The sequence below is a fragment of the Suncus etruscus genome, chromosome 15, assembly GCF_024139225.1.
Source record: "Suncus etruscus isolate mSunEtr1 chromosome 15, mSunEtr1.pri.cur, whole genome shotgun sequence".
Lineage (NCBI taxonomy): Eukaryota > Metazoa > Chordata > Mammalia > Eulipotyphla > Soricidae > Suncus > Suncus etruscus.
The window spans coordinates 74,922,370-74,937,109 of record NC_064862.1 but is presented as its reverse complement, the minus strand read 5'-3'; the positions used below and the strand labels follow the sequence as shown (position 1 = coordinate 74,937,109).

At 51.6% G+C, this 14,740-nt stretch overlaps 3 protein-coding genes and 1 long non-coding RNA gene across 4 annotated transcripts; all 4 read left to right on the top strand.

Annotated features, from left to right (window-relative positions):
• The first annotated feature begins 622 nt into the window (after positions 1 to 622).
• On the top strand, positions 623 to 5,280 carry LOC126029948 (mucin-5AC-like). The gene is made up of 10 exons (XM_049788174.1): positions 623 to 1,593; positions 2,212 to 2,351; positions 2,457 to 2,570; positions 2,664 to 3,628; positions 3,742 to 3,802; positions 3,980 to 4,051; positions 4,184 to 4,235; positions 4,369 to 4,955; positions 5,018 to 5,089; positions 5,225 to 5,280. The coding sequence occupies exons 1-10, from the start codon at positions 794 to 796 to the stop codon at positions 5,278 to 5,280; spliced, it is 2,919 nt and encodes a 972-aa protein (XP_049644131.1). The 5' UTR covers positions 623 to 793.
• A 2,284-nt stretch (positions 5,281 to 7,564) lies between these two features.
• LOC126029947 (mucin-3B-like) lies at positions 7,565 to 10,541 on the top strand. The gene is made up of 3 exons (XM_049788173.1): positions 7,565 to 8,924; positions 10,190 to 10,378; positions 10,468 to 10,541. Exons 1-3 carry the CDS (start codon positions 7,565 to 7,567, stop codon positions 10,539 to 10,541), a joined length of 1,623 nt encoding a protein of 540 aa, XP_049644130.1.
• A 1,303-nt stretch (positions 10,542 to 11,844) lies between these two features.
• Positions 11,845 to 12,601, top strand: LOC126029609 (uncharacterized). The gene is made up of 3 exons (XR_007503027.1): positions 11,845 to 11,893; positions 11,998 to 12,056; positions 12,544 to 12,601. It is a non-coding gene; the product is annotated as an uncharacterized LOC126029609 (long non-coding RNA).
• Positions 12,602 to 12,622: 21 nt separating this feature from the next.
• Positions 12,623 to 14,415, top strand: MUC3A (mucin 3A, cell surface associated). The gene is made up of 6 exons (XM_049788172.1): positions 12,623 to 12,692; positions 13,009 to 13,074; positions 13,372 to 13,534; positions 13,845 to 14,021; positions 14,119 to 14,207; positions 14,372 to 14,415. The coding sequence occupies exons 1-6, from the start codon at positions 12,623 to 12,625 to the stop codon at positions 14,413 to 14,415; spliced, it is 609 nt and encodes a 202-aa protein (XP_049644129.1).
• Positions 14,416 to 14,740: the final 325 nt, after the last annotated feature.

The following is a 14,740-nucleotide window of genomic DNA, read 5'->3' as shown; positions in this document are numbered from 1 at the left end:
ATCCACTAGTGTCTCCTTGACCACAAGTGCCACGGTCACACTCACTGCCAGAACCACCACTACTGTGACGACCAACACTGACACCACCACAGCTAGTACGACTGGCCTGACGGCAACGAGCATCGGAACGTCTACATCTCAGCCCACCACCATAGGTCCTACTACAGAAATGGACACCACAACTGAATCCACCACCACAGGAAGTAGCACAACCACGGCCACCACCAACACAGAACCTACAACTGAATCCACCACTATTACGAATGCTACAACCAATCCAACTGAAAGCAGCACAGCCAAAACAACATACCAGACTACAATCAGCTCTGAGATTACAGCCTCAACAGCCACTACCACCACTGAAGTCAGCACAACAACCACTGCAACAACCACACCGACCCCCCCAACTGAAACCACCACCTTGAATAAACCTACAACCACTCCAAATCAAAGTACCAAGGTTACTCCAACAAACCCAACAATAACCAACTCATCACCAACCATGAGTCCCACAACCACAATCACAACTTCTAAACCAACTTCAACATCTCAATCCACAATGCCAACCATATCCACAACAAGTGCCACAATTAGTACTAGCCTTACCACAATCAGCACAATCACCACCATAATAACATCCAGACCCTCACCAACTACTTCTACAACCACATCAACCCCCACAAGTGAATCCACCACCTTGTCTACTTCTACAACCACTCCCACACATAGCACCACAATCACTTCAACAAGCTTGACCACAAGTACTGCCGAGACTCTCACCTCATCACCCACCATGAGTGCCACAACCACCACGGCAACAACTAACCATATGAGCACACCACAACCCTCCAGCACAATCACAACATCAACTACTCCCAACACCAGTACTATGGTTAGTACAGGCCAGACCACAACCAGTACTGAGACTCCTACTACAACAGCCACCAGCATAATAACATCCAGCCTGTCAACAATTCTTTCTACAACCACAACAACCTCCACAAGTGAATCTACCACCTTGTCAAATCCTACAACCACTCCAACACATAGCACCACTGTCACTTCAACAAGCCTGACAACAACCACCACCGAGACGCCCACATCATCATCCACAATGAGTGCCTCACCGACAATCGCAACAACTAGCCAAACTTCCACACCTCAGTCCTCCACCACTACCCCAACTACTTCCAGTGCCAGCACCACAGTAATGACAAGTGAGACCACCACCATCCTTGAGACTCCCACAACAACAACTATGACCACAATCACATCCAGCCCCTCAACAACCACTTCTACAACCATAACTACCCCCACAACTGAATCTACTACCTTGTCTACTCCTACAACCACTCCTACACATAGCACCACTGTCACTCCAACAAGCCAGACCATCAGAACCGAGACTCCCACCTTATCACACACCACAAGTGCCACAACTACCAGTGAAACAACTAGCCAAATATCCACACCTCAGTTCTCTACTACAACCTCATCTACTACCAGTGCTAGTTCCACGGTTACTATAAGTCAGACCACATCAAGCACAGAGACTTCCAGCATCACAAGCACAACCAGTCCCTCACCAACTACCTCTAAAATCACACCAACCCCAACAAGTGAACCCACCACGAGTGCTGCAACTACCACTGCAACAACTAGCCAAACTTCCACACCTCAGTCTTCCATCACTACCCCAACTGCTTCCAGTGGCAGCACCACATCAATGACAAGTGAGACCACAATGAGCACAGTAACTCCCTTCATCACAAGCACAACCAGTCCCTCATCAATGACTTCTACAACCACACCAACTCCAACAACAGGTGAATCCACCACGAGTGCTGCAACTACCACTGCAACAACTAGCCAAACTTCCACATCTCAGTCCTCCACCACAACCCCCACTACGTCCAGTGCCAGCACCACATCGATGACAAGTGAGACCACAACGAGCACAGTAACTCCCTCTGTCACAAGCACAACTAGTCCCTCATTAACGACTTCTACAACCACACCAACCCCAACAACAGGTGAATCCACCACGAGTGCTGCAACTACCACTGCAACAACTAGCCAAACTTCCACACCTCAGTCTTCCATCACTACCCCAACTACTTCCAGTGCCAGCACCACATCGATGACAAGTGAGACCACAACGAGCACAGTAACTCCCTCTGTTACAAGCACAACTAGTCCCTCATCAATGACTTCTACAACCACACCAACCCCAACAAGTGAACCCACCACGAGTACCGCAACTACCACTGCAACAACTAGCCAAACTTCCATACCTCAGTCCTCCTCCACAACCTCAACTACATCCAGTGCCAGCACCACAGTAACGACAAGTGGGACCACCACCATCACTGATACTCCCACGACAACAACCACGACCAAAATCACATCCAGCCCTTCAATAACCGCTTCTACAACCACACCAACTCCAACAACAGGTGAATCCACCACAAGTGCTGCAACTACCACTGCAACAACTAGCCAAACTTCCACATCTCAGTCCTCCACCACAACCCCCACTACGTCCAGTGCCAGCACCACATCGATGACAAGTGAGACCACAACGAGTACAGTAACTCCCTCTGTCACAAGCACAACTAGTCCCTCATTAACGACTTCTACAACCACACCAACCCCAACAACAGGTGAATCCACCACGAGTGCTGCAACTACCACTGCAACAACTAGCCAAACTTCCACACCTCAGTCTTCCATCACTACCCCAACTACTTCCAGTGCCAGCACCACATCGATGACAAGTGAGACCACAACGAGCACAGTAACTCCCTCTGTTACAAGCACAACTAGTCCCTCATCAATGACTTCTACAACCACACCAACCCCAACAAGTGAACCCACCACGAGTACCGCAACTACCACTGCAACAACTAGCCAAACTTCCATACCTCAGTCCTCCTCCACAACCTCAACTACATCCAGTGCCAGCACCACAGTAACGACAAGTGGGACCACCACCATCACTGATACTCCCACGACAACAACCACGACCAAAATCACATCCAGCCCTTCAATAACCGCTTCTACAACCACACCAACTCCAACAACAGGTGAATCCACCATGAGTGCTGCAACTACCACTGCAACAACTAGCCAAACTTCCACACCTCAGTCTTCCATCACTACACCAACTACTTCCAGTGCCAGCACCACATCGATGACAAGCGAGACCACAACGAGCACAGTAACTCCCTCTGTCACAAGCACAACTAGTCCCTCATCAACTACTCCTACAACCACACCAACCCCAACAAGTGAACCCACCACGAGTACTGCAACTACCACTGCAACAACTAGCCAAACTTCCATACCTCAGTCCTCCAGCACAACCTCAACTACTTCCAGTGCCAGCACCATATCGATGACAAGCGAGACCACAATGAGCACAGTAACTCCCTCTGTCACAAGCACAACTAGTCCCTCATCAGTGACTTCTACAACCACACCAACCCCAACAAGTGAACCCACCATGAGTACTGCAACTACCACTGCAACAACTAGCCAAACTTCCACATCTCAGTCTTCCATCACTACCCCAACTACTTCCAGTGCCAGCACCACATCGATGACAAGTGAGACCACAACGAGCACAGTAACTCCCTCTGTTACAGGCACAACTAGTCCCTCATCAATGACTTCTACAACCACACCAACCCCAACAAGTGAACCCACCACGAGTACCGCAACTACCACTGCAACAATTAGCCAAACTTCCATACCTCAGTCCTCCTCCACAACCTCAACTACATCCAGTGCCAGCACCACAGTAACGACAAGTGGGACCACCACCATCACTGATACTCCCACGACAACAACCACGACCAAAATCATATCCAGCCCTTCAATAACCGCTTCTACAACCACACCAACTCCAACAACAGGTGAATCCACCATGAGTGCTGCAACTACCACTGCAACAACTAGCCAAACTTTCACACCTCAGTCTTCCATCACTACACCAACTACTTCCAGTGCCAGCACCACATCGATGACAAGCGAGACCACAACGAGCACAGTAACTCCCTCTGTCACAAGAACAACTAGACCCTCATCAGTGACTTCTACAACCACACCAACCCCAACAAGTGAACCCACCACGAGTACTGCAACTACCACTGCAACAACTAGCCAAACTTCCACATCTCAGTCTTCCATCACTACCCCAACTACTTCCAGTGCCAGCACCACATCGATGACAAGTGAGACCACAACGAGCACAGTAACTCCCTCTGTTACAAGCACAACTAGTCCCTCATCAATGACTTCTACAACCACACCAACCCCAACAAGTGAACCCACCACGAGTACCGCAACTACCACTGCAACAACTAGCCAAACTTCCATACCTCAGTCCTCCTCCACAACCTCAACTACATCCAGTGCCAGCACCACAGTAACGACAAGTGGGACCACCACCATCACTGATACTCCCACGACAACAACCACGACCAAAATCACATCCAGCCCTTCAATAACCGCTTCTACAACCACACCAACTCCAACAACAGGTGAATCCACCATGAGTGCTGCAACTACCACTGCAACAACTAGCCAAACTTCCACACCTCAGTCTTCCATCACTACACCAACTACTTCCAGTGCCAGCACCACATCGATGACAAGCGAGACCACAACGAGCACAGTAACTCCCTCTGTCACAAGCACAACTAGTCCCTCATCAACTACTCCTACAACCACACCAACCCCAACAAGTGAACCCACCACGAGTACTGCAACTACCACTGCAACAACTAGCCAAACTTCCACATCTCAGTCCTCCACCACAACCCCAACTACTTCCAGTGCCAGCACCACATCAATGACAAGTGAGACCACAACGAGCACAGTAACTCCCTTTGTCACAAGCACAACTAATCCCTCATCAACTACTTTTACAACCACACCAACCCTAACAACAGGTGAATCCACCACGAGTGCTGCAACTACCATTGCAACAACCAGTCAAACTTCTATACCTCAGTCATCCACCACAACCCCAACTTCTTCCAGTGCCAGCACCACATCGATGACAAGCGAGACCACAACGAGCACAGTAACGCCCTCTGTCACAAGCACAACTAGTCCCTCATCAACGACTTCTACAACCACACCAACCCCAACAACAGGTGAATCCACCACGAGTGCTGCAACTACCACTGCAACAATTAGCCAAACTTCCACACCTCAGTCTTCCATCACTACCCCAACTACTTCCAGTGCCAGCACCACATCGATGACAAGTGAGACCACAACAAGCACAGTAACTCCCTCTGTCACAAGCACAACCAATCCCTCATCAACTACTCCTACAACCACACCAACCCCAACAAGTGAACCCACCACGAGTACCGCAACTACCACTGCAACAACTATCCAAACTTCCATACCTCAGTCCTCCACCACAACCTCAACTACATCCAGTGCCAGCACCACAGTAATGACAAGTGAGACCACCACCATCACTGATACTCCCACGACAACAAGCACAACCAAAATCACATCCAGCCCTTCAACATCTGCTTCTACAACCACACCAACTCCAACAACAGGTGAATCCACCATGAGTGCTGCAACTACCACTGCAACAACTAGCCAAACTTCCACATCTCAGTCTTCCATCACTACCCCAACTACTTCCAGTGCCAGCACCACATCGATGACAAGTGAGACCACAACGAGCACAGTAACTCCCTCTGTTACAAGCACAACTAGTCCCTCATCAATGACTTCTACAACCACACCAACCCCAACAAGTGAACCCACCACGAGTACCGCAACTACCACTGCAACAATTAGCCAAACTTCCATACCTCAGTCCTCCTCCACAACCTCAACTACATCCAGTGCCAGCACCACAGTAACGACAAGTGGGACCACCACCATCACTGATACTCCCACGACAACAACCACGACCAAAATCACATCCAGCCCTTCAATAACCGCTTCTACAACCACACCAACTCCAACAACAGGTGAATCCACCATGAGTGCTGCAACTACCACTGCAACAACTAGCCAAACTTCCACACCTCAGTCTTCCATCACTACACCAACTACTTCCAGTGCCAGCACCACATCGATGACAAGCGAGACCACAACGAGCACAGTAACTCCCTCTGTCACAAGCACAACTAGTCCCTCATCAACTACTCCTACAACCACACCAACCCCAACAAGTGAACCCACCACGAGTACTGCAACTACCACTGCAACAACTAGCCAAACTTCCACATCTCAGTCCTCCACCACAACCCCAACTACTTCCAGTGCCAGCACCACATCAATGACAAGTGAGACCACAACGAGCACAGTAACTCCCTTTGTCACAAGCACAACTAATCCCTCATCAACTACTTTTACAACCACACCAACCCTAACAACAGGTGAATCCACCACGAGTGCTGCAACTACCATTGCAACAACCAGTCAAACTTCTATACCTCAGTCATCCACCACAACCCCAACTTCTTCCAGTGCCAGCACCACATCGATGACAAGCGAGACCACAACGAGCACAGTAACTCCCTCTGTCACAAGCACAACTAGTCCCTCATCAACGACTTCTACAACCACACCAACCCCAACAACAGGTGAATCCACCACGAGTGCTGCAACTACCACTGCAACAACTAGCCAAACTTCCACACCTCAGTCTTCCATCACTACCCCAACTACTTCCAGTGCCAGCACCACATCGATGACAAGTGAGACCACAACAAGCACAGTAACTCCCTCTGTCACAAGCACAACCAATCCCTCATCAACTACTCCTACAACCACACCAACCCCAACAAGTGAGCCCACCACGAGTACCGCAACTACCACTGCAACAACTATCCAAACTTCCATACCTCAGTCCTCCACCACAACCTCAACTACATCCAGTGCCAGCACCACAGTAATGACAAGTGAGACCACCACCATCACTGATACTCCCACGACAACAAGCACAACCAAAATCACATCCAGCCCTTCAACATCCGCTTCTACAACCACACCAACTCCAACAACAGGTGAATCCACCATGAGTGCTGCAACTACCACTGCAACAACTAGCCAAACTTCCACACCTCAGTCTTCCATCACTACCCCAACTACTTCCAGTGCCAGCACCACATCGATGACAAGCGAGACCACAACAAGCACAGTAACTCCCTTTGTCACAAGCACAACCAGTCCCTCATCAACGACTTCTACAACCACACCAACCCCAACAAGTGAACCCACCACGAGTACCGCTACTACCACTGCAACAACTAGCCAAACTTCCACTCCTCATTCTTCCATCACTACCCCAACTACTTCCAGTGCCAGCACCACATCGATGACAAGCGAGACCACAACAAGCACAGTAACTCCCTCTGTCACAAGAACAACTAGTCCCTCATCAACGACTTCTACAACCACACCAACCTCAACAGGTGAATCCACCACGAGTGCTGCAACTACCATTGCAACAACCAGCCAAACTTCTACAACTCAGTCCTCCACCACAACCCCAACTACTTTCAGTGCCAGCACCACATCGATGACAAGCGAGACCACAACGAGAACAGTAACTCCCTCTGTCACAAGCACAACCAATCCCTCATCAACTACTCCTACAACCACACCAACCCCAACAAGTGAACCCACTACGAGTACTGCAACTACCACTGCAACAACTATCCAAACTTCCACACCTCAGTCTTCCACCACAACCCCAACTACTTCCAGTGCCAGCAGCATAGTAATGACAAGTGAGACCACCACCATCCCTGAGACTCCCACCATGACCACCATAACCACAATCTCACCCAGCCTCTCAACAACCTCTTCTACAGCCACACCAACACCCACAACTGTATCTAGCACCTTGTCTGAATCTACAACCACTCCCATACAAAGCAGCACTATCACTGCAACAAGCCTGACAACAACCAGCAACGGGACTCCCACATCACCCACAAGTGCCGCAACAACTACTGCAGAAACTAGCCAAATGAGCACACCCCAATTCACCACAACCCCAACTTCAACGACTTCTACCACCAGCACTATGGTTAGTACAAGCCAGACAACTATTAGCACAGTGACTCCCACCATGACACCCACCACCACAATCGCATCTAGCACCTCAACAACTTCTTCTACAACCACATCAACACCGACAAAGGGATCCACAACCTTGTCTACTCCTGTAACCACTCCTTCACATAGCACCACTGTCACTCCAACAATCTTGACTACTACCAGCACCAAGACTCCCACCTTATCACCCACTACAAGTGCTGCAACTACCACTTCAACAACTAGCCATACCTCCACAGCTCAATTCTCCACCACAATCTCACATTCGCCAACTGCCAGCACTATGGTTAGTACAGGCCAGACCACAACCAGCACAGAGACTCCCACTTCATCCTCCACCATTAGTGATACAACTATAACTGCAACAACAAGCAAAACAAGCACTCCTCCATCTATCACCCCAACTCTAACTTCCACCACTCCCACTGTAAGCACCATGGTTAGTACAAGCCAGGCCACAACCAGCATAGAGATGCCCACCTCATCGCACAGCATGAGTTCTACCACTATAACTGCAACAACTAGTCAAACAAGCATACCTCAATCTACCACCACAACCCCAATGTCAACCACTCCCACTGCCAGCACCTCGGTTAGTACAAGCCAGATCACAACCAGCACGGAGACTCCCACCACGAAACTCACCACCACAATCACATCCAGCTCCTCAACAACTACTTCTATGACCACTCCAACGCCCACAACTGAATCCACCACCATATCTATTCTTACAACCACTCCCACTCTAACCACTGTGGTCACTCCAACAAGCCTGGCTACAACCAATACCAAGACTCTCACCTCATCACCCACCACAAGTGCCACAACTACCACTGCAGAAACTAGCCAAATGAGCACATCTCAATCTACCACCACAACCACAGCCCCAACAACTTCCACAGCTAGCACGACGATTAATACAAGCCAGACCACAACCAACTCTGAGACTCCCACCACAACACCCACTACCACAATTGCATCGAGCCCCTCCACAAACACTGTTACAGTCACCCTAACTCCCACAACAGGATCAACCATCTTGTCTACTCCTTTAACCACTCCCATTCAAAGCACCATGGCAACTCCAACAAGCCTGATACCAACCAGCACCAAACTTCCCACCAAATCACCTACTAGTAGCCTTACAACAAATACCCCAACTCGCACAGTTGTATCCACTAGTATTACTCTTGCCACAGCTACTCCTAATATCAGCACCAAGACCACCACCAAGACCCCTTCTGGCTCAATCCCCACTATTGCCACCACCCATCCCCCCGCCATCTCCACAACCCACACTACTGTGTTGAGTACTAGCCCTGAATCTCTAACCACAACACCCAAAATCCCCTCCCCTGCCACCAGTGCCACCTCTGCCACCCCCACCTCCCTTCCCCTGACCACGAGTTCTAGTGCCATCACCACACCTTTCAGTACCATCATTTCCTCTTCTGCTTCTTCTACCCTTGTCACCTCCACTGTGTCCTCCCCTGGCTCTGTCTTCTCACCTACCTCCATCACCACTGTTAGCTCTAGTAGCAGTGTTGACTATAGCTCTTCTGTTACTTCCAAAACCACCTTCTTTGAGACCTCCCTGACCTCCAGCCTCACCAAGACTAGTATGACCCCTTTTGCCACTATTTTTTCTACCACCCCCTGTCCAGAGTCCATTTCTGTGACCATTGTCCCCACTGCTCCTACCACTGTCTGTATCGAAGTGGATCCCAACATCACTTCCACCCCCACGGTCCCCGTGTCCATTCTGACCTCTATGACCACCAGGGCCACTTCTGCTCCCTCTACCACACCCAGTCCACCTACCACCACCACCATCACTACTCCGACCACCACCACCACTACTACGACCACCACCACCACTACTCCAACGATGACCACCACCACCACTACTCCGACCACCACCACCACTACTCCAACGACGACCACCACCACCACCACTACTCCGACCACCACCCCAGGTGGGTCTTGGGGATCTCTTTGTCCACACTTTCCACATCCCGGGACATGTCCCCCACCTTTTTAGGTAGCTTGTTCATCACCTGTTTTCTGTGACTGCATATCTCAGGCAAATGTGAGAATGGTGGCACCTGGAAGCAGGGGAGCTGTCTCTGTCCCCCTGGATTCTCCGGGGACCACTGCGAGCTGATGGTGAATCGGTGTGAAAACGAGGGTCAGTGGCATGGAAAAAAATGCCAGTGTCCCAGTTCCTTCTACGGTACCCACTGTGAGCTGGCCAAGGAGGAAATGGTAGTGGGTAAGTTTAGGGGGCCTTGGTGCTCTTACTCTGTGGATGATGCTGGCAGCTCCATGCTCTTATAGGGTCCCTCTCCCCTCTGCCTTCAGGCCCTGGTCCCACTTCAATGCTTCTTGCCCTTCTGGCTGAGGTGGGTGGTAGGGTGAGGGTGGTGCCTCCTTGAAGTTCCAGGCTGGGTCACTTTCTCATTACCCTGGGAACCAGTCTTCCTCACTTGGCCACTAAGACCAGGCCTATAGCTTCCCAGTGATGGCTGGAGCCTAGTTTTCCAGACTTGCATCCTGTCTCCGGGTTCTAGGCAAGACATCATTTCTTTACTTTATGCCTTTTTTTTTCTTTTGAGGGGGGCATACTGACTAGGTTCAGGGGTAATTCCTGACTCTGCACTAAGAAATAATTCCTGGTGTTGCTCAGGAAACCCTATGGGATTCCAAGACTTGGGTTGGTCTCGTGCAAAACAAAAGCCCTCCCTGTTCTGCTAGCACTCTGGTCTTTCTTCACTCTTTCTGGAAACTTTTATATTCCCTGCCCCAAGGGCTGCAGTCTCCACTTTCAGAGTCAGCCACTGGGCATCTTGACCCCCCACCTATGACCCCTGACATCTTTTCCTCTTCTGTTGGAAAAGATCCTCATTATTATTTTTTGTTTATTTTATTTTATTTTATTTTATTTTATTGGTTTTTGGATCACACCCAGCAGCACTCAGAGGTTACTCCTGGCTCTGCACTCAGATATCGCTCCTGGCAGGCATGGGGGACCATATGGGATGCTGGGATTCGAACCACTTCTGTTCTGGATTAGCTGCATGCAAGGCAAATGCCCTACTGCTGTGCTATCTCTCCAGTCCCATGTTTGTTTTATTTTTTTGTTTTTGGGCCACTCTCGGAGGTGCTCAGAGCTTACTCCTGGTTCTGCACTCAGGGATCATTCCTGGCAGCTTGGGAGACCAAATAAGGGTTCCCTGAATCGAACCTGGGTTAGCCAATTGCAAGGCAAATCCCTCCCTGCTATCCCTATGACTCCAAATTATCATTTATTCTATTGTTACCCCCACTTTGTCATCCATAACTGCCCTTGATTCCTCCACCCTTGATGGGATTTCCTATCTTCCATAAGTTCAGGGGACCTCATGGCATGTTTAGGGGGTATCACACTGACTCCCACTGGAGCAGGAGTGAATAGAATTTTAGAGTGGCATTACACTGAGTCCACTGGGACAGATGCATGCCAGCTTGAACCCCAACTTCCAGGCTTCTCCTACATGCAGACAACTCAATCCACTCAATCTCTGTCCCTTCTGCTGTTCTGTGGGTCCTCGGGGAACAGGGAGTGGGAATGCAGGGGCCATGGGTGGGTGGCAGAGGACAGTGGGAGAAGAGAGTTGCTGTGCCGTGTGCAGATGAGGTGGAAACCGAAGTGGTGATGGAGGTGTCTGTGAAGCAGAACTTCTCTGAAGAACTCAAAGACAACACTTCCAAGGCCTATAAAGACTTCAGCACATCCTTCGAGAAACAGGTGAGGGAGTGGAGGATTTCTTAAGTGCCCCCTAGAGTGAAGTTTGGGGTCTCCTGGGGAGGAGGGAGTTTGGCCATGAGTCCAGGGCATCTTGGTGTTTTCAGATGAAGGAGATTTACAAGAATGTTCCCGAGTATAATGGCGTGGAGATCCGGTCTCTGAGGTAGGGGTGCTCATCGGGCCCTGTGCAGTGGAAGGGGCAGGCCAGCATGGGTGTGATGAAAGGCCAGAGAAGTCATTCTTGCATTGGGGACCACCAGACTCCATTAAGGGGGATCCAGGACATTGGCCCTCAGTGTCTCTCCATCACCTTCTGGAACAATCTCTCAGGGAGAGGCCACCCCAGGCATTGGAAGGAGACAGAAGGCCTGGGATAGGCCAAAAGACAGCGTGTGAGGCCAGGGGGAGCCCTGGGATCCAGACACTGCTTTGGGCTGCTCTTGGGCTTGATGTTGACAATGTCCATCATATCTTGTCCTGCCTTCCTTGAGAGCCAGGGCTGCTGACAAGTCCTTCTGATTATGTGTCTAGGGTCCCAATTCACCCCCTCTGATCCCCTCATCTGACCCTCCACTGGCTCCAGGGCACTTGTGGTCAGTCCTGGGAGTGCTCTTTCCATAACCTATGGCCCTAATGTCCTTGAATTTTAGTGCAGGCAGCATCGTGGTGGACTATATTGTCCTGCTAAAGCTGCCCTTTAGCACCGACCTGAATGAAAAATACAACGAAATGAAGACCTCACTGAAAGAGACGCTAGTGACTGTCAGCAACAACACTGACAGCTGCCAGAACAACGAATGTGAGTCCCCACCTGGCCCCGCCTATTTCTGTTCCTCTTATGGTCCAGGCCCCCAGAACTCACATCCAGGCCTGTGGCACAGCTGGCAGGTGGGGAGATGGGAAGCGGGCCCTTAGCCAGAACTGGGGATTGTTTGGAGAGTCCTGAGAGTTCTGCTAGGCCTCCAGGAAGGCCTCAGGTTATTTTTGCGGGGGGGGGGGGGTGGCGGGGAGATGAAGAGGGCTTTTGGGGACATCTCCACACTTCTCTCCGCACCTACTCTGTTTTCGTGGCCCTGAACCCCTGACAATCTCAACTTCAACTGTGTTCCCTCCAGCCCTGTGCTTTAATAGTAACTCCGTCAAAGTGGAAGATAAAGAGTTCACGCCGCCGGATTATAAAGGTGAGGGGATTGGGCCCCCAGGAGCTCTGATCCCTCCCACCTCGGAGGCCCACCTGAGTGGTTGTGAAGTATCTGAGTCCGGGAGAAGAAGGCTTGGGAAGGGGGAGACAAATATGGCTCAGGCAGGACCCCCTCTCTGGCCCTTCCTTCTGAGCACCCTCCAGAAGAGGGCGCTACGCTCCCCAAAGCCTAACCCTAACCCTAACCCTAGGAGGTGGGCCTTCTTCACTTAAGAACCAGGTCCCTGAGTAAGGGAAGGACGTTTGTTTTCTCTGCAAACCCCTATCCCCTCCACAGCGCTGTGTCGCAGCGTCGCTCCCAAGGGCTACGAGGACTTGTATTACCCACTAGCCGAGGGCGGCAAGCTTCGCTGTGTGACCAACTGTACCTCGGGTTTGCCCAACACTGTCAACTGCAACTTCGGCCAGTGCGTCCTGGAGAAGAGTGGGCCCATTTGCCGGTGAGGCCTAGCCCAGGGTGGGAGGAGCCTCTCCAGGGACCCGCCCACTCACCAGGGGAGCCCCATCGTCCAATCAGCATGAAGCTCCACACACCCATCCTCAGGCCCCGCCCCACCGACGTGTAGTTCCGCCCCAGGATGCCCCACCCCGCCTATAGGCCACGCCCCATAATAGACCCCGCCCTGCCACCAGACCCCGCCCACCCTTGTGTAGCCCCGCCCCAGGCCAAGGAAGACACCGGTCCCTCTTGCCCACCGTGCCATGCACCTTGGGGTGCGGAGGGTCGGTGACCTGTGTTCCCTCCTCCAGCTGCTTCTCCACCCCCTCGCACTGGTACTCGGGCCCATACTGCGAGGTGGCCGTGCCCTGGAGGTCCCTGGTTGGGGGCCTGGCCGGGGCCGGAGCCGTGTTGCTGCTGCTGCTGGGGGCAGCGGTGAGCTACTACGTGGTGCGACGGAGGCGCAGGGGCCGCATGGACGAAGGCCGGTGAGCACAAGGGTGAAAAGGCAATGAGGGGCATGAGGAGGTGGCTAAGGTGTCCCCCTTGCGGTGGTCCTGTCTGATCACGGGGTACCCAACACAGCCCTGAGGACTACAACTCGAGTTGGTTTGACGTCTGCGATGAGAACTCCGTGGGGACCTTTACCAACCTGGGCTTCGAGGATGAGCGAAGTAAGACCCCCCCCCCCAAGGGGACTGTCCCCCTGGAAGGGATGTGTCCTATGGGGGGAAGGAGACTGTCCTCTAGGAATGGGTGTGTCCCCTAAGGGACCCTAAGGGGCGAGTGCCAGGGGTAGGGGTCCCGGCTCCCCTTGATGTCCTCCCTGACCCCCTAGATGGCTCTTTCCTACCATCTCCCCTTTCCTTCTCCTCCCTCTAGTCAAAGAGGAGAACTTCCAGGTGAACCTGAACTCAGTGGACCCCAATGCAAAGGTGAGAGGGCGCAGGTGGTGAGGTCCCACACCCTCTGGTCTCCTAAGGGGTGGTGGTGGTGGTGACAGGACCTGAACTTGGAGCCCTGTCTTACTGTTTCACCCCTGTCTACTGTGGCAGGTTCACATCGAGAGACCTGAGACTGTGTCCTCCTGGCTGTGAGCTGCAGACGGGCCAGGGGTCCCCATCTCAGCTTCTCTGCTTCCTCCTGCCAAATCCTGTCCCCACTCCGAGTGACCCACCTGGGACCCACCTCATTTCAGACTGAGCTG